Below are 20306 nucleotides of genomic sequence, written 5' to 3'. Positions count from 1 at the left end.
TTCTAGAAATAGAATAGCCAAACTCTTGCATTTTAAGAACAAAGCGGCTCTGCACAGCCATCTTAAATTCACCGCATTCCTGAATCGAGTTCTTGAACAGTGCATTGGAGACGGTTAACCAGCAACTGAACGCGCTGACCTTCTCTAACCAGCACCAAATAGCCTCCAGTCAAATTCATTGTGTATCTCATCATGACCGGTCACATCGCATCGCGCATTCATAGAGGAGGTCCGTCGCAGCGGCTGTGCCCGCGGGCAGTGCTGGGCCGGCGGCCGTTTGGCATGCATTACACGCCCACCTCCAAAGTTACATCCATCAGCGCGGCTCTGGCTTCGGGTCATCCGTCTCTATGTCCGGACGCACGTGTGGAAGCATGTCCTGCCCGGCACCCAGTCGCCCCGTCAGGACTGGGTATCTGCTGAGACCTTTGGACGTGTGTTGGCTCTTCCCCTTGCGTTACATTGCTTTGGGCTGCCGTTTAGTTTAAGTCTTGCAGCGCGGAGTGGAAAACTGAACGCCTGGTGGTGCTTGCAATGCTTTATTGTTCCATATCTGAATGCCCGGCGGTCGCCGACCTAACGGCGTGGACGATCTAGTCACACCACTCCAGTTCTGTACATGAGGCTGCTATGCTGTGGCTCTAGTCCCGGAGTCAGCCGTGCTTTGTTTATGGATGGAACAACCGGTAGCTCATATTGCACTGATTATCATGGATTTCATGATGCTTGAAGTAGTCCTGTCATGAATGGATGTATTCTGAAATGAATAACGCGGGATTGTTAATGCAGTTCATGCATATTGAATATCATACAAGAAGGTATATTTTTGGACCGGTGTTGCAGTTATGGATTTTCCTTGTAACGAAAACAAGAATGCTCAAAAGTCCTATTCGGTGCAAATATTCATGTTTTTGATACGCTGCTGAACTTTTCAAAGTAAAACAGGTTATGTTTGCCGCGAATAGTCCTTCCATGTGACGTGATTTTACAACATAACTTCGTGGTAACGACAGAGCGCCATATCGGCGGCGCCCGCGCACCCACCATTATGAACCGAGCATGTCACACGTCAAACGAGTCAAAAACGTCACACATCAGGCATGTCCAATGTCAAACAGGTCAAACATCAAGCATGTGAACAAGTCAAACGTCAAGAACGTTAAACGTCAAACGCCAAGGGTGTCATACGCGAAACGTGTCAGTCAAACATGTCAAACGTTCAACATGTCGAACGTCAAGCATTTCGAGCGCAAATATGTTAAAGGTCAAACACTCAATTAACGAACATGTCAAACATCGAACATGTCCAATGTCAAGCATGTCAAACGTCAAGCATGCCAAACGTCAAACATGGCGAACATGTGAATCGTCAAACCACCGAGCGCGAGCCGAATGTCTGGACATTTTACATTGATGTGGCTTTATGCCGTTGAGACGTACGTCTGGCTCCTAGGCATTTTACCAGCAAATGAAAACACAATTTACGTTCAGTATGCCAGGAGCACTTAAAGATGCTCGCGCAAGGATTACACGCGAAAAACGTTGAAGTTCCTGTGAAGTTAGTTGATGGGCTGCGGTGAAGAATCTAATATTTGCTTTTAAATGAAACATGTTCGATATAAAATTTACCTCCTGCTGGTGGATTGCATATCGGTAGCAATGGTCGTGTGTTGCTAGCAATAAACATGAAATGACCGGTCACGTTTGGGATGTTTCAGACAGCTGCGTTGCGTCGTACTTCACGGTCTGGTGACGACCTGGTGACCATGAGGTCGCTATTGCCCCAGCTGCAGCTGGATCCCGCACCAGACGACAACAAGCAGGAAGCAAAACACCCAGCCGAGAAAGGTTGGGCAAACACAGAGGCCAGGTAAGCTGGCTACATACCAGAGGACTCTGGTCACACTAATTGTATGCCTCTGTAACACTTTTGGGATACTTTGAATGGAGTGTTCCACATAAGTGTAGAGCTTTGAACTGAAACAGCCGTTCTTAAGATCATACGGTGCAATTCACAGACCTGTCTTTCAGACCTTAACCCTCAAGTTTTTTTTAAACTATACACACCGACAAAGATGTGTGGACTATTTGGCACAGACTACTTCAAGATTGCCCAGGAATCCATGACGCGCTAACAACGCCATTTAAATCCTGCCATTCCATTGGTAATACGGCGATCAAGGTCAAGAAAAATAAAATTGCTGAGCCATTGATATCTGGCGTTCGTAGGTACCAGTTTCAGATATAACGGCCGTCAATTGGCCCTCAATCATTGCTGTGCAAACTACGATGACACCATCAAAAATGACGTAATGACAAGCGTATTCACTAAATAGAGGAACTGTATTGTCTAGAGGATGATTTTCTACTTAAAAGTATAGCAATAGTTAGTGAATAGTAAGTGAACTTGTTTCATCATACCTTATTTTTGCTTCAATATCGTCAAGCGTATAACATTCCCTTGAATGTGGCTACGAGGAGTGAATATTTATTTTCTATCCTCGCATGAACAAGGATGCTTTGCTGTTCTTAAGCCTTTTGATGGCCACTCCAGCATGTTGTGCCGTTCTTTTGCACGGAACTAGTAAGCTGCGCATGAGATGCTGGTTAGCCTAAAGCTGATCACATTCCTCTGTTTCTATTCTCCTGATGGAGCATCAAGGTGACGAACATGCGCTAACGCATCTCATACATAAAGACAACACACATTAACACCAATCTGTGTATACATACACGTTGCTCGGTTTCCAAATGCAGATGTTCTGTAAATTCAGATCATGTCTCGTTATCTGACATTTCTCCTTCAAATGTGTTTTCCTCGTTGCTCTACTGTGTCAAAATGAGGTCATAGGAATTATAAAAATGAAACCCAGCACGTGACACAAGGCGAATATGCTACATGGCAAACACACACACACACACACACACACACACACACACACACACACACACACACACACACACACACACACACACACACCACACACACACACACACACACACACACACACACACACACACACACACACACCACACCACACAGACACACACACACACACACACACACACACACACAACACCCCACACACCCCACACCCACACACCCACCACACACCACACACCCACCACGCACGCACACACACACGCACGCACCACACAACACACAACGCACCACACACACACCACACGCACACACACACACATACGCACTCACGCACTCACTCACGCACTCCCTCACTCATCACGCACTCACTGCACGCACGCACACGCACGCACGCACGCAGCACGCACGCACGCACGCACGCACGCACGCACGCATATTTCGTCACGTCTTGTCGCGTAACAAACCCAACGCATGCCCGCGGTCAGCTTCAAGCAGGCTGCTGTGTGGCACCTATACGTCGGACTCCTTATATTTTTCAGGAGGCGATTCCACCTTGTACCTCTGTTTCTTTTTTAAACACTAAGCGTTTTAAACACTGACGTGTTTTTTTACGCCAGACATGGTTTCAACGAATAATCAGTTAACATGTAACACTTATATCCTGTTCCAAAAGCCAATGCTCCCTTTTGCTTCTAAACGCTCTCAAATATCTATTTCTGCCAATCACAAGCCCATCAATTCTATGACAGGAATTTAGCCAACGAGTCGCAATATTCCAACCAACGCAAACACGGTAACATGCATAATACTCATCGCTCGTTCAGGGCATTCGGGGATATGTCAGGATTTACTTAAATAGATGCACGTCCTTTGTGAGTCTGTATGGTTGGTTGACATGTGAATCCAACAATCTCATTTTCTTACTGCATATCGTCTTCCCTCCACGCAAAAGATAAGCGCATTGACGCAGCACATCTCCCTGGGATGTATTCGCACGTGTTATCCAAATTGTCACGCTGACAAAACCAAAAGATGCATCCAATAGGCAAATAGCTTCACAGCACATAAGTTGTCCAGAATCCCAGCCAGAGCCGTTTAAATCTGGGTGAAATCGCTATCATAATTTGCAATACCAGGCTATCGAAAGCCGGCAATACCAGATTTCCCAGGGCACAGCAGTGAAGCCATGGGGTTGCTGAACTGCCAGACTATATAGGCACGACTAAGGAGGATATCAAAGGCAGCCGGTCGTGTCATTAAGCGCTCAATTTTCTGCTGATTTAGCGACAGAGGCAGGTGCTAGAGATGGTCTCACTTTGAGCTGAGATCAGCCAAGAAGGAACATTTGGTTCAATTCGAAAGGCTAAGTGTGTCAATTATACTAAAGGCGTTCATAATCAGCGTGGTGGAAGGCTGGCTTTTGGTAAAGCAAACGGTTATATGGGTAATCACACGATCACACACTTGTGCGCCACATCTTGCTGCAAAGTGACTGCACAATGGGAATGGTATAGACATGCGTAGCTGTATACAAATAGGTAAAAGTCTTACCTAAACATTAAAATATTCGACATCACGAAAAAGAGGACGAGTAACAGGAAGAGGAAAAACAAAAGAAAGAGGAGGATAAGAAGGAAGGGGAAGAATGAGAGAGAGAGAGGGATAGAGAGGAAGAGAGAGAGAGGGAGAGAGAAAGAGGGAGGGGGAAAGGGTTAGAGAGGAAGAGAGAACAAGAGAGAGAGGGGGAGAGAGAGAGAGAGAGAGAGAGAGAGAGAGAGAGAGAGAGAGAGAGAGAGAGAGAGAGATAGAGAGATAGAGAGAGAGAGAGAGAGAGACCGGGGCGTGTTTTGCCTCTGTTGTCGGTGGTCGGCTGAGTGAGATTGCCGCTCTGCCTGCGGGAGACTGGCTCGGGTCGGCTCCCCGTCGTGACCCGACCCCGTCACCGTCGGTCGGACGGCGCGACACCGAACTCGGCAAGCGAGGCGCCACCGGGTGCATGGTCGGCTCCTTGCAATATTGGATGGTGGTTGTGAGGTCCCGGAAAGGCCTGAACTATATTCAAGAGGCTCAGTATTGTAGTATATCGCATGTGTATTCCGTATAAAATAGTACGTTTCACGGTAGCTTTCCTTTCTGTTGGACATGACGCGACAAACTGGCTGCACACAACATGCCATCTCTTCCCAGGTATTGTATATAATGCATGGCAAATCTGTCGCTTGGCTGGCAATCACTCGAGCATCGTTGATTTTAGGCCCCCAAAAGCTGATATTTTCTGAACTATCTTGCTGAGGGAGAGGTCGACACCGCACGTCGGTCCGAATCGGACCACCGTGCACGTCGCGGCACGAGCAGTCCTGCCTCACGGGACAGCACTGGTGACGGCTGACTACGCGCCGCTTTATTTTATCGGAGCAGCGAAAAATTGCTAATCGATTGCATATCTGTCAGTTGCAAGAAGACGGACGGAGAGGGAAGAACTGAATATCACAGCCAGTAAAGCTTACAAACACGCAGCGAGAGATTGCTTCAAACAAAGGCTCCTACGTGGCTGTTTATCCATGACGATTCATAACTTACAGCGTGACGAGTGGTAAGTGACGAATAAAGCATTGGAAAGCGATCTGCATCAACATGGGTGCAGCTAAGCAGTGACAAAACAGCAGGACACTTCGCCCAGAGCCGGGTAGCAGCCAGTAACAATGTACCTCGCAGGGGCACGTGACCCCGTTGGTGAGCTGGTCGGACAAGGATGTGGTGGGACAGGTCTGCTTGTTTCATTTCAGAGACGCTTTGTGGGAAATCTGACGTTGGTATGGAGCTTCTGCTGATAATGTGCTACCGTTTCCCCTTGGTTTTTAAGGCTGATGATGTATTTTTACGATTTTGTGAACTCGACTGCTCCTGTAAGTAAACCACGGCCGCCAATTCCGTTGCAGTGCATCCTTGTAAGAGATACGACCCCAGGTACGAAAGCCCACGACATAGGTCACACCAAGTTTCGATCATGAAATCGAATACAAATGTCTCAAATGCTTATGTTATAGTATATCCGTCTTCATTATCCAGGAATCGTCGAGCATCCCAGCTAGTTTGAAAATGCATTGCTCCATGAACATGGAAGTGGTATTGAATATGAGTGACGTTTGAGTGCGAACTAAAAAGCTCTCCTGAAATGGGAAAAATGAGCGATAACGAACAACGCTTTATGTTCCTGCCGCAAACACACGCCGAGTCTCCCTGCGGGCCCATGGGCGCCGCATGTTTCAAGCACGCTCCACGGGGCTCCAGTCCTGCGTCAAAGGCGCTTCCTCGCGAACATCAAATGCCAATATCTGGGAATGGCTCAGCTGGTTAGAGCGCCTGCCTCCCGATCCACCCACCCGTGGAGGGGCGGGATCGAGTCACTTTAGGCGCTCGCTATTTGCTGTTGACAGGTAACATTATTGCTGTATTGCAGGTAACATTATTGTTGACTGTAACATTATTGCTCCTCTCTAATATTGCCAGTTTCGACAGTTTCTCCGATCTCGTCAGCTTACGGACGGGTGGTGGCATGATTCCTCGCTGATTCAGCACCCAATGTAGCCGAGAAAATTCGAGTGAGGAGGCTGCTACCAGCTTAGGTGCATTTGTAACGACCGTTTTAAGGTCGCTGCTGTGATAGTGTCATTGTGCTGGGTCAAACGAAATTACATCACATTCCCCTTTCACCACGGAGCTACTGGTGGGTCCATCAATCTCGTGCCGCCTTCCCCATGCCGTTTCCGTTTCAGGGCGTGCAAACGACAGCGACTCTCAGCGGAGAGCCGTGACGTAACCGCCTCAGACTCGTCGTCAACGAGCGATGACGTCACAGCGCGTGCGGGAGTGACGTCATTGCGCCGCGGGCCGGGCCGGCGGAAGAAACCAGCCCTCTCGGCGCGTGATCGCAACTTACGAAGGCTTGAAAGCAACGAGAGAGAGAGGCAGAGGATGCACGGGCTGAACGACGCTCTCGAGGTGAGTAATGTCAGACACTGTGCTTCGGCAATCACGCGTTGACACAATCTCAATGTCCACAGAAGAAGCGGTATGCGAAAGCGCACGAAATGCACGATGCGATAGGCTGCCCTGTGTCAGTGGGCGTACGCTCGGGTGCGCCGTCGGTCGCGGAATATGGTAAGCTGGTGATAAGCTGGTGAGAAAGGTAAATGCATTTTTTTAAATTTGCCTGCGGGATGTTACAGACCCAACCGGCGTCAGCCGGTGTACATCACGCTCTTCACAGTGCTGACAGCTAATGGCACAAACCATGGCTCTCTAATTTCGTTGAAATAAGACAAAGCACGTCTGTCGTCGTCAATTCGACGAGACACATCGATTGGTAGGAAGCTCGTAAAACGGACTAAGACTGAGTCAATGGTCATACGAGATACGAGACATACGAGACGGCCCCAGTCGTGGAATCTGCTGCGCAGTTTCATTTTTCTCACATGTGCAAACGTAGTCCCATACGTCACGAGCGATTGCGAGCTTCATAAACAGTTGTATCCACATCTCCTAATTCCCCAATCATTAGGCCGATGTTGTATCAAAATCGGTACCACAAAAACGCAACTTTTGGACAGACGAAATTCTCTTTTGCACGTTGCAGGTCCTCCTGTAGGCATTTGCTTTTACCCATGGTACTGGTCGGACCAAAAAGCAAAGCCTCGCTTTCTTTACTGCATCAGCATGAGCCTCCTATTCTTTAGGTACGCACACGTACATTCATCCCGCCCTGCCCCGCTGATCCGGCTTGACTACGGGGAGAGAAAAGAGAAAAAAAGAAAGTGAAGTCATCACCATTCAGGTGTTCTGTCAGTGGCGGATGACTGCATCATCCCCTTTGCATTCGAGTCGAATATTTGCCATCATCGTCCGCAGCGAAGTGCACAGTTTGACAAAATGAATACACAAACATCTTTCTGCGCTTCTAGACAGCATTTTGCGATACGCTTTACGATCTAGGCCCTGATCTCTGCATTTTTGGTACTCATTATTGCCAAAAGCGCAGCCTCGGGATGACACCAGTGCGTGTAATTCTATATGACAGCTGAATTATCCCTTGAATGTAGAGGAAGACACCTCAGGAGCTTCAGATAATGCAGTATTTGACCCCTGACGTGTGCATCGGTTTGCTTTGCATGGAACCACATTGGTACGTAATTGTGTAGCAATTACCTCACCATGAATGCTGAGTGTAGGGATTTGCAGTCGAAGTACATGTTTGTAGCAAACGTGCACCGAGGGTAATCCACTTGTAAAGAGTAAGTATTAACTACGTAATAGTATAAGTAGTAGTAGTGACATTTTCTATGTGAGCGGTTCTACATGTTGAGTGGTATGGTAGTGATAAGGATATGTTGCTGTATCTGAACAAGTGAATTCGTGTATTTATGCATCGAGAAAGGTTTTGGTAGGCCAAGGAAATATATTTCCAGTAGACATATATCTTGATTCGTCCCATGCATAAACATGGATTTTTTTGTAAGTTGAACGACGCCACCCCCGAACTCCCATGATCGCAGCGAATTTAAAATTGCATTTTTTTCGCTGGCTAAATTCCACCCGGCAAAATTGTCACCAGGAGCATAACACGATGTTGTATAGCATAAAATGCCACGTCATTGCCTATTTAACAAAATGTCCATGGTTTTCAAAGCGATGCAATCTGTGACCAATCCAATATAATATCAAAATGAATTACGTCGTCCCTCTCCATGCAGGTGTTATTGAATGCGAACGGTGTTAAGGCAAAGAAAAAGGAATGCGTTAGAAAATACCCAGCCATTGCTCAGCCAGCGCCAGCATGGGCTAACCTGAACAACACCCTTCCGAATCTTTCGCTCCAGGCTGAAATATGATTGCTATAAGTGCCAAAAAAACCTTAGTCGCTTATGAAAATTCATAAAGCGCCTGCGCGATTCATCGCAAGCTTCGAAGACCCCCAGCGGTGCAAATTGTAAGTGGTCTGACGTCGCGCAGTGACCTGGGAAGGTAGACTGTGCCGCGGTACCGAACCGTAGCGCGGCGCAGGCGACACTGACAGTGAAATGGCTGCTGTGCGGCGCCGACTGGATCGAAGAGGACGTGACCGATCCGCTCACAAGAATGTACCGCACCAGCACCACGCAATTGTCCCCGGAGCTGCGCTGACGGGGGGGGGGGGGGGGAGGCGGATAGGATAGGTGCCGCGTAGGCCGTGGTCCATCCACCTTTTTTGAGTATGGCATTAACCCCATCATCGTGCGTGGGAGGTGCTGAATTGAAAAAGGAATGTCCAAACAACGTGTGGAACGTTCTCACACCCCTGTCCATGCTTACATTCGCACAGAAGAAAGCAAGAGCGTCAACAGCTACCGCTTCCAATTCTAACAGCTGTCAAGCTTTCTCACAATACACTCGGTTGCTCTTATCCACTTTTTTGGTTAAAATATAGTTCCAAGTTCGAACGGTGCGCTGGAACTTCCGACCGACCGATAACCTTAGCGAGCGTGGGCATACTCTATCGACGCACAGAATTCAACAATTTTGCCCAACAACACGCCAGTTTTCATCAGTCTGGAAACTTCTCTCTGCCACTGCGATGGCGACGCCGTGGCACAACGCCTCGGGCACTCCCTGAACGGCGTCGTCTCGACGCTCGCCATCCCAGGTGAGCGGCAAAGCCCCCCCCCCCCCACCCCTCCTCCTCCCCCACCCCACCCTCCGCCTTGCCCTCCTTCCCGCGAGGCCCTGGGCGATACACAGTAAATATGGTGGGAGTTGGCTGCCTGTCGCCACCAATCCAATCACCACGCGGCGCCAATGGACCTCAGCACGAGGCGGCGCTCGCGCACGAGTGTCGCTGCAGGCCTAGAGCCGGGCGGCCGGTGTGGGCGGCGTTGAACATCCGCCTTCCGGAGTTGGGGGCGGAAATCAATACCAGAACCGCTGAAAGCAAATATGCGCACAGGTACCACAGTGGGCCTTACGCATTACTACGGTACCCCATGTTGGAAGATGGAATACGTCGAGTACACACTTGACCCCGATAAAGATGTCGAGATTTGGGTCCACTGTAACGAATTGTTGGAGTCGGCGCGTTTCGGCCGCTCGGCACCTTCTCTGTGCGTGCTTGTACACCTCGACCTTGTTGTTCTGTCCGCAGCGAGCTTAAGCAAAACAGGGCCACAGGCGGCAGCGACTGATAAGCCGGTGCGTACTTGGGCAAAATGCCGGCTTACTTTCCTGAAAGCAAGGTAATGGATATGCGCACTTTTGATTTGTATCGCATGAACTCGGAGACCAAACACAATCTCCTTCGACTGATGCGTTATATTTATCAACGAAAAGAATCGCGAGATCAAATAAAATCGGACTGTTGCCGGCTCGCACACTTACACGACGCAATTAAAACATGCTCAAGCTCGCAGTTTTGCTACACAGAGCTAGTCCCTGGCTTTTTGGCTATGGCTTTGGGATCTCGGCTAAGCCCTGTGCATGCACAAATAGGCTTACAGTGCGACTGCGTAGGAAGGCGCAGATAAAGACGCAGGCGGAGCCGCAAGGTAGGCCGCATCGAGTGGTCAGGAGCTTTTAGCTATACCTTGCTTTATAACGCGGACTGATGGGGGGAAAAGGGTCAATGCGGCCCACTGGCGTCTCCAAACTAAGAACGATAAGGCCTCACGGAAAAAACGGTGGATCTGTGCCAGTGAGACCTCACCATTGTCCATAAATTTTATCTATGTATGGTAATGATTGATCCCATTACGTCGGGTCAAATGTCAACTAAAAATCCCACAATTTCAGCGTTACATTCTAACTTTCTGAAACCACGCCTCACCCTAGCATTTCTCCCATATAGACAGATATGTTGTTTGTTTAGTTCTGAGCATTATTCCGATTGATATTTTAGTGTGATTCGAGCACAACTTTAGTGCTAAGTGTGCCGTAAATGTGGTAGTGTCAACCCGCTGTGCGTGATAGCTGAATTCGCCGGGGCCGGCCGCCGCCCGTGGATCAGTGGATCACAGTGCAGTGGTCCTAAATATATTCGCCTCTCACAAGCCATGAGAGCAAGAGGCACGTTTTTGGATCCAAAGAACGACCAATGAAAGCACATAGATAACCGAAATGTTTAGACGATCACGCAATGTGCCGGGAAGATGTATCCAGAAAACCATAGCGGGGGGGGGGGGGGCATCGCCACCGCCTTACCACCCCTATCAGGGCGGGAGTCGCTGCGCTGCGGCGAGCGCTTCTCGTGGGACGATTCGCGCCTGTTACCGTGCGCAGGGCCGCTCATCCAGGTCAGCGCCGTCTTGCGCAGCACGGTCTGCTGTCTGTGTCCGCTGAATGTCTGCGGTGGCAATGAACATTAACAGGTCCCGAAAACGCAGCAAGTCCCAACAACAATTTGGAAAGAGGCTTGCAGCCAGAGGTGTGACTTTCTCAAATAGGTTGGGGTTGAACTGAAAAGGTTGACCTAACAAAAGTTCATTTCTCCCGGGATTTTGACCACTTAGGTGGACGTCCCCAATGTAAAAATCAAACAAACTTCTAACCGATATTTCGTCAATTGTAAAAGGGCTTTGCTACGGGGAAACGATTTCACATTTCAAGTAAATGTAAAACTGCATTTCTGTAAGCAACTTAGAATACGTTGTGATTGACAGAACAAACATCTTAGTAATTCGAGCGCTTTCGATCCATGAAAACGAATGCCGTCCATCGTTCATCCAATTGGCCTGAAGCATAAAAAGACGGTTTATATTGATTCACCTGGCCTGACACGTTTAGACGAGAGCCTATGAATAAATTACAAGTGCGCTTTTACTTTGCATCTATAAATAAAAGTAGCCAGGAACTTTCACAGCCTCCTCAACAGACATGGTGGTAACTGGAAGGTCAAAGTCGATTCACAATTATGACCACATTGGTATCCAGAGTGACTGTCTAAGAAGAATAGCGTGACCAACGCTTCGACATGCGTTTGAAGTTGATGTAATCGAGAAAAGCCATGCACGTTGGTGTTCCGTGTAATGAGCTCGGAGTCCTTATGCTGAAAATCGACCTCGGGTCGTCCAGGAGGTAGTCGGTACGTACCATTATAAAAGAAAGGCATGGGGTAACGGATGCACTCGCTTGGAAGTTATGTTCATGGTCAGATTCCTTCGCAAACGTTTATCAACACCACCCTAATATTTCCTTCACTCAGAAACACACCGAACAAAATGTGCTCATTCAATGCCTCGATAACCTGTGATATAACCAGGTAGGAGATGCATCCCCGAACTGTACTTTACATAGTCCGTCCCGCAATGTGCCTTAGTCCGTCCCGATAGCTCAGCTGGTTATAGCGCCTGCCTTCCTAGCCCAGACCTGTGGCGGGGTGCGCTCAGGTCGCTTTAGGCGTTTGCTCCTTGTCCTCGACGGGACTGGGATAGCCTGTGGCTGGTGCCAGCCGCCGCGCTAACAGTCCGATAACGAGGTAGCGGTCCGAGGGAACGGTGCACCACGCCGAGCATCTCGGGACGTTAAGCTTTCTCCCCAATGTTCTGCCGTCGGCGTGAAATTTTCGATCGGGTCAGGGCCCACCGAAGAAGTGCTACTTGGCATGGGCCCCCCAGATCCAATCAGAGGGCTTGGACTAGGTCATAACAAAATGCCAAATCATATCACGCTGCAGTTACATTCACCTCCTGGCTGTCAAGAAAGCCGTATTTTATCACAAATGTGGAGAGATGTGTGTGTATTTTCCGGTCCCCGGTTGCGCAAATGCAGCATCCTAAAGCATTCCTTCTTTTCTGTGAGAATGTATACACGACGCATTGAGGGACGTCTCCGACTGTGCCGTAAGTTTATCGGTTTCACAATACTCCATGCTCGCAAAGAGATCGTGGAAACTTCGAAATATTACGCTTTGTCTATGTGAAGCTACGGCTATATACACGGGGAACCAGATAGAAGTAAACCTAGGTTTTCATGAACATTGACAAGTGTATTTCTCGCACAAGTAAGTCTAAGCTGCATTCGAATACCCTTCATTGGAAAAACACGGTAAGAAAAAACATTAGTAACCATCAGTAATCCGACGTTCGTCAAAGCATGACCCTCCAGAAGGTACCCTCTTGGAGGACGAGAACGGACATCTTGTCAACACCCGCTCAGAGTGTTACATCGCTCCCGCTCCGCTTCCCTGCTGAGCGGCCTGGTGTCGCTTCACGGGATTGGCCGGGGCGAGGGGTGGCTTCAGCATCAGCAGTCATCAACAGGGCGGGGCGACCTCGCACACGCCACGGGTTCGCTGAATTGGTTCGAGAATCATTTTGTTGGAACGCACATCAGATTAAGACTGCCTTGCTGTTGCCTCTCGTCTGCTCGGCTTGTCGCCCACGGCCTCCATGCTGTGGGCTAAGCGCAAGATTCACGTTCACGTGAACTAGTCAACAAACCTTCAAAAGCTCAAGAACGCCTTCAGGCTTGAGATGTGGCGCATTAGTATGGATAATCGACCGGATAATCGACAGTTGCTGGAGCAGGCTCAGCTGTTGCGCGTCCTGGACCACCAGAGGCCATCACGAGCACCTTTTGTTGTCGCGACTTGACGGGTGTGAAATCACTGGTGCTTACCGCTGCCACTGACAGTGGCCATTTAACAGGCAGTCAAATGCCACCACAGCCACGTTGAGCGACAAAAAGGCCTGCCACTGTTCTGGGAAACATAGCTTAACTTCAGCTGGGTCACCCTGCACTTTTAAATGCTGTCACATATTTCAGTCGATTGGTCCTTATCCAAATCCAGTTGTTATCATATGCAAAATTTGTGAAATATTTGCAGAATAGCCTTACATTGAAAGAGTCGGTATGACAAGCCAGTAACGTTGGCCTTATTCTTCGTACAATAACCAGGAGATGGAGAGGTATAATTATTTATATTCGTCTCGATAAAGGCATGTAGTCGAAATATCAATGTATTGCGCCCTCCTTTTTCCTGGTTATTCTGCGAGGAATAAGGTAAACATAATTGTCCTATCTATGTGTATTATGTTCCTCGCAAACGACTGACGGAGTTGGTGTGACAAAAAAAAACATTGGGTACACGCAGGATATCACTTGGTGCAACATGGAGATGATATCCATAGCGAGGTGTCTAGGTATCTAGTGTGCTGACAGAAATAGACATACGGTTCTTGAGCTCAGCATTCGTTTTTTGCTCATACACGTCAAGGGAGCTCAGATATCCATAGGGAGGAACCCAGCTCAGGCTCAGGGAGCTCAGAGAGCCAGCGCCCCCCATCCCATTGCTCAGAAGACCATTGGGCATCAAATTGGCATTGGAGGGGAGGGGGCGGGGGGCAGCTCCCCGAACGTATACAAAGTGACGTCACAGCTTGCAGCCGGTGAGAATGCATCAGTATCTAGTTCTAATGACAGCATTTTTTTTAAAGAAAGCCGGGCCTTTTTGCCACCAAAGGCGATTTGCTCGGAAGACATCGCGAGCGAGTAGAACGCGACAGCACGTAAACTCAGTCCTAGATGTGCAATCACTATCGGATTTCAGAGAACGTTCGGGAGATCCGCCTGAAGGCCTCAACACCCCGTGCTCTGCAGCACTAACGGCACCCAGCTTAACTATTCCACGGCCTCGACACCCCGTGCTCTACAGCGCTACCGGTATCCAGCTTGTTCGCGTGATCGATACCCTTGCGTTCTGCAGCTCTAACGGCTCCCCGGCTAAGCGTCCCCGCGTACTCGACACCCCCGTGCTCTGCAGCTCTAACGGTACCCGGCTGAACTAACCCTCGGCCTATACACGTAGTTTACGCTAGCGAGGATAGTTCAATAAGATAGGATAGTTTAAGCTAGCTTTGGACGGGGATGCGGCAACAGAAGCTGGCCAGTCCGGCGTATTATGCAGTCTTGTGAGGTGCACTGGAAAACGACGTCGTAAAGCTTGTGGTTCGGCAACACGCGGGGTTTCACATTAGTCAGTTGATGGTGTGGTTATACATTAGCAGACGTCAAACCTCGAAAGTGGTGTGCTTCCTCCACCATTCGAATTTATTTTTTTTGCACAACGCAAATGACGGGGACCCTGGTACGGCACGTGAACCTGACCTGCTTTCCGCGAGGCGGTTATATGAATAATGCGATCGTGAAGACGACGTCTGTTTTATAAAACAAAATATCTTAATGAAGTTCGAAGTTCGTGACTAATTTTCAGTTTTGTAACATTCACAAATACAAATACAACAGAAAACAAACAAAAACAAAACTTATTATTAAGATTTCAGGTCTAGAAATAAGCTGTGGAAAGTTTCCTATGAAACATATTCAAGAGCAGATTACAGAGGAAAGGAGGAGCGGCAGCCGCCCATGCCTTTCATGCGGTGATGTGAGATTGAACGGAGATATCTGCGAAGTAAGGAAGGACGATGATCAGTGTTTGCGGGCCTAAAATGGTAGGATTGTCGCTGAAGTGTAAGGTTTCAGCATGCCCCCGTCGTTTTCAAATGCCTTATATTAGGACTACCTTCACAACAACAGTTCAGTCCGCCACCGAACCCACAATCATGAGGCAGCGAGGCCGCTCTTCGAAGGTGACGATGCTGCCATATCAAATATGGCAGCCTGACACGAGGCTGACCAAGCGATCACATTTTCCATGCTCACAGATATAGTGCAAGCTATTCCAAATGAGTGCGAACGTATTTGACCATAATCGACGTCCTGCAATCATCACCGCGCTTAACTGTGGTTCTGCTATCGCAGCTTCGCCAATGATTGATGCGTTTTCAATTTTTGCCTGCCAGCGTCGGCAATCTGGCTACTGGTTATTACCCTGATGTGAACGGGGCCACTGTTCATTAGTCAGGGAATGAAAATGCAAACTTCAGTCAGGGAATCGCTTTATTCATAGTTTTAACGGATTCGTTTAAAGTCTTTCTCATTGCCTTTCGATACAAACGGTACTTGTTTATTTCCATGGTAATGTTCAACCTCGTACGATTGTTTGTGCGGAAGCTGGAGCGTGTTATGTTTTAATAGGGATAATTTATGTTAACTATGCTTCTCCAAGGATGCTTGTCATATTTTAGTAGAGATGTAATCACGATAGTGATATCAACGAGATATACGCTAACCGGGATACGGGCCAAAGCGTTTTAACACCGGATGTGATATAATGAGAACCCAACGCAAAACCTTCTCAGATGGCGGATAGACAGCTCTCAGGAAGACTGAAAATGAGTCTGAATTATGCATGGCCCAAGTCGTGCATTATTAATGAGAATCATTGGACGTGATTTCTAGTTAAGAGCACCATTCCTCGCAGGCGTTGGCCTAATATCGATATATATATTCTAAAGTGAGCTCTTCAGCACGTGTCTTGTTATATCAGCACCTTTGAGTACATGCAAGCTACCTAATGATGGTTAATGCAAGGAAGCAGTTCCAGTTGAATACAAAGGGGATTACTTTTTACGTCTTAACACTTTCGCAAAACGCTTAGTCCGTATTCCTTTGCATTGCTTCCGAACAAGTGCTTTACAACGTTCTCCTTGCACACCAACGAATAACTAACTTAAGCTCCAGGCTGTATTTCAATGGACTACTTCACCTCTTTGCACCTTTGATTTATTGGTGAACCAAACACGACCGATTTGATCGATAATGCCAGTTTGATCTAAATCAGACTGGCTAGCTCAGAATTTCGAATTGAAGCAGCCGCTCCGACGGGAGAAACCTCGTTGAACTTTCCTCCCAAATTATGAGAGCAACGCTTTTCATTTGTTTTACTTTTTCGAATATACTAACCGGTCAATACGCCAGGGCAAAAACTGCAACGAGGGCTTGCAACCTCTTTTCATAGAAAATTGCTACACAAATATAAGGCTGTTTCCGTGAAAGTGTAAAGAAGCGTCATGCTTGCTCTGATTTGTTTTGAATTTCAAGATTTAACTTGTGCCCTGCGGCGTGCGGCGCATTGGATCTTTTCAAAGCGCACTTTTGCTTTGGGAATCAGGCATATCACGAGAGCTATAGTAATGCACTAGTCCCACCTTCGCAAACGATCGTTTCTACCGATGTGATTCATACCGGCAGAGATATTACTTTTAAGCGTTCATACCCGCAATGTGCGGGTTAAAACAGCTCAAAAGTGGTTCCTCTAGTCCGTGACAGTTGACGACGGCTCTCAGCAGATTCTGTCGTCTTCAGCTCTCGCAGACTAGAGCTAAACTTTGGGTTTACAGGTGAAAAAGAAAAATTGTGCTTTGAAAAAGCGTGAACTGCTTGATTTTTTTTTTTAAAGTCATAACATTGATATTGTCATCCTATCGTCCTGATGCTGCAATGACACTTGCCAGCACTAACACTAGAGAAAACTAGTGATACTACCCAGTTCTACCACTAGAGATAACTCATGATGCTACGCAGTACTACCACTAGAGATAACTAATGACACTGCCAAATACTACGATTACGGATAACTAATCCAGACTGCTCACCAGAGTATGGTTTTGAAATATACCCCAAAGTGGCGCACTCCCTTTAAGCTTGCTGTATTCTCGACTTCTCGGGTTTTCTGACCCGTGCAGTAATGCTGCAATGCGATTTCTCCTCAACTTTTGTGTAACATAAATAAAGATAAAAAAACAGCAACAAGAGGGACTTGTTTCGACGGAGACGTGGCCTCTTGCTGAATAAAACTGCGCCCCTCTCCGCCAAAGCACAACATCCCCGAGTCGATATTGTTAGTGACGTCATGAACTTCCAAACCGTTCGGCCAAAGGCAGGCCAAGCGTGTTTTCACTTTCGCGCACCATTGTCTGCATAGATACCAACGAACACATTCACATTTCTAAACTTCCCCTCCGAAGTAATTGGTGTGCCGAAGTTTCCTCTCACCGCTTGTAAGAAATTTTAAATTCAACACAAATTTCCGTTAATACACTAGAGAAACTAGGTCACGATATATAAGTCGCTTTGCTATAAACAATGTCCACAACAGCAGCAACAACAAGACCACTGTCGTTTTGTCTATGTTTTAAAAAACCTTAGGCAGAGATTCATGCGAGCTATTTTGTAACACAGCAGCACACATTTCCACCCCGCCTAAGTTTGCCTCCGCAGGGAAGCTCGAGCTCCTTGCATTGTCGTCTGTTGCTTTACCAGCACCCCCAGTGTTCGGGAGTTGTTTTACTGCTGGCTGGCGCCTCACACCTCATCTGTAGAAGCAAGAACAATGGTCGCGGATACCACAGCGCTGGAAAACAACGCCCGGTAATCTTCTCGGGCTACGCCTGCGGGCATTTAATCCCCCTCGCTTCCGGGCAAGTTTATTTGCCAGAAGTCTACAACGGAAAATAAAAGAGAATCAGAAAGAAGCTGGAGCTTCCCGTCGCTGTTCTGTATGCTGGCTACCATCCTGCGTGGCGTGGCGTCAGTTTACCGTCAGAGCTCTGGTAGAAACAAGGTCGCGGCAAATGGCAGCGGTTGCCCGTCCCTACCTTGCTATGATGGAGCTTTCCAGCGGCCGCCACCACACGGTCGCCCTGGACACCATCAGAACATGACTGCCGAAAGTACAGGAAATTTTTTTTAAAGCACATCAAAGAGTTTCAGCGCAAGTATTGTATGAATTGTGTAGCCTCAAGTAAGGTCAAGTCAGTGCTCCTTGACAGCATTTGTTAAGGCTGGCATTTATATTTTCACGCCAGGTATCAGGTTTATTATGAAAATCATGCATGTGTCTTCGCAGCCAGTAGAAACGTGGACATGGTGTGCTTTGAACGATTATTATGATTACTATGTTGTAACAACTTGCCTCGTTCTTCGCTTTCCTGTTGCCAATTCTCATAATCGCTCCACTGCTTTCCATTCTCCCTCTTTCTTACATCATCTTCCCTCTCCCTTGGTCTTCTCTCTATCTCTCGCTCTCTCTTTGTCTCTCTCTCTCTCTCTCTCTCTCTCTCTCTCTCTCTCTCTCTCTCTCTCTCTCTCTCTCTCTCTCTCTCTCTCTCTCTCTCTCTCTCTCTCTCTCTCTCTCTCTCTCTCTCTCTCTCTCTCTCTCTCTCTCTCTCTCTCTCTCTCTCTCTCTCTCTCTCTCTCTCTCTCTCTCTCTCTCTCTCTCTCTCTCTCTCTCTCTCTCTCTCTCTCTCTCTCTCTCTCTCTCTCTCTCTCTCTCTCTCTCTCTCTCTCTCTCTCTCTCTCTCTCTCTCTCTCTCTCTCTCTCTCTCTCTCTCTCTCTCTCTCTCTCTCTCTCTCTATCCCTCTCTCCCTCACCCTCTCTCTCTCTCCTCTTACGTGGTGTCTAAAGCCCTACCAGCAGCCTGATCCTGATTGATATGCAGTCCGAGTGCTCGGCGGCGCTCAAAGCCACCCAGCAATCTTCTCGTTGGCGCTCTCCTGTCATGCCATCACCACGCTCCTCTCACACATTTGATCCGTTCCAGGGGCTGCGACAAGTGATTCCGCACGTGCAGACGCAAAAGAAGCTGTCTAAAATCGAAACACTGACGCTGGCCAAGAACTACATAATGGCGCTGACGAACGTCGTATGCGACATGCGCGGACGAGACCGCGAGTATCCCGGCGACGCCGCAGACTGTGGTCCACTGATGACGTCCGACCTGATGACGTCAGACCTGCTGACGTCAGACCTGGTGCCGCGGCTCGACGAGCTGCCGGACGACATCGAGCTCAGCGATCTTTGGCCCGAGATCTGAGCGTGCCGCGATGGAGCTAGATAGCTGAGACGCGAGACCTTCGGAATGAGATCGGGCTGAGACGCGAGACCTTCGGAATGCGATCGGACTGAGACCGGCAAGCGCAGACGTGGCCCGGGGCGTGCGAGACTCAGACGGATTCCAAGATCGGCCCGTGTCGGCCTTGGAGATTGCATTTCAAACCTCAGTTCACTTTTGAAGGCTGTCGACTTTTGTCCAGACGTCACCGGAGGTTGGCTTGGAAGCGACTGCGTACGGCCCGCCCGCAAACTTCCCTCTCAGGTTTGACATCACCCGAATTTGGGCAAAATCTGACATTGCTCTACCCAAACCAAATTTGTAGAGCGATGACGAGAGTTTGTCCATAAGTTCGTCACAAGTATCGCAAGAGCCTTCCATTCACATTGGGTTGGCAGTTTGAGTGTCAAGCGTCATCTGTAGGTATGACATCATCTGTAGTTGTGACGTCATCGGCTGACTGCTGGCATCATCCCAGGTCAGCAGCCGGCAACATTCCAGCGAGGGAAGGCGGAAGACAGCTAGCGTGCTGTTCTGGCTGCAATGTCTGCTGGATGCTCCGATGGCTTCAGACCCCAGGTCGAATGGTGTTTGAGGTCGAGACGGAGACAGGTCGTTGACCTACGGACATAAATTGAACCAATGGCGTTACATTCTCAGGTCAA

General features: G+C 48.3%; 1 protein-coding gene across 1 annotated transcript; it reads left to right on the top strand.

Moving 5' to 3' along the window:
• The first annotated feature begins 1728 nt into the window (after positions 1 to 1728).
• LOC119091064 (protein dimmed) lies at positions 1729 to 20044 on the top strand. The gene is made up of 3 exons (XM_037213781.1): positions 1729 to 1870; positions 6661 to 6886; positions 19351 to 20044. The coding sequence occupies exons 1-3, from the start codon at positions 1767 to 1769 to the stop codon at positions 19621 to 19623; spliced, it is 603 nt and encodes a 200-aa protein (XP_037069676.1). The 5' UTR covers positions 1729 to 1766; the 3' UTR covers positions 19624 to 20044.
• The last annotated feature ends 262 nt before the right edge of the window (positions 20045 to 20306 follow it).

The sequence above is a fragment of the Pollicipes pollicipes genome, unplaced genomic scaffold, assembly GCF_011947565.3.
Source record: "Pollicipes pollicipes isolate AB1234 unplaced genomic scaffold, Ppol_2.1 Scaffold_3216;HRSCAF=3773_pilon_pilon_pilon, whole genome shotgun sequence".
Lineage (NCBI taxonomy): Eukaryota > Metazoa > Arthropoda > Thecostraca > Pollicipedomorpha > Pollicipedidae > Pollicipes > Pollicipes pollicipes.
Note: the sequence above shows the minus strand (reverse complement) of the source record. Positions and strands in the feature narration are given on the sequence as shown.

Excerpts from the sequence above, each read along its gene's own strand:
- LOC119091064 (XM_037213781.1), top strand. The coding sequence starts at position 1,767 with ATGAGGTCGCTATTGCCCCAGCTGCAGCTGGATCCCGCACCAGACGAC. Across the intron at positions 1,871-6,660 it reads TGGGCAAACACAGAGGCCAG|GGCGTGCAAACGACAGCGAC; the intron begins GTAAGCTGGCTA and ends TTTCCGTTTCAG. Across the intron at positions 6,887-19,350 it reads GGCTGAACGACGCTCTCGAG|GGGCTGCGACAAGTGATTCC; the intron begins GTGAGTAATGTC and ends GATCCGTTCCAG.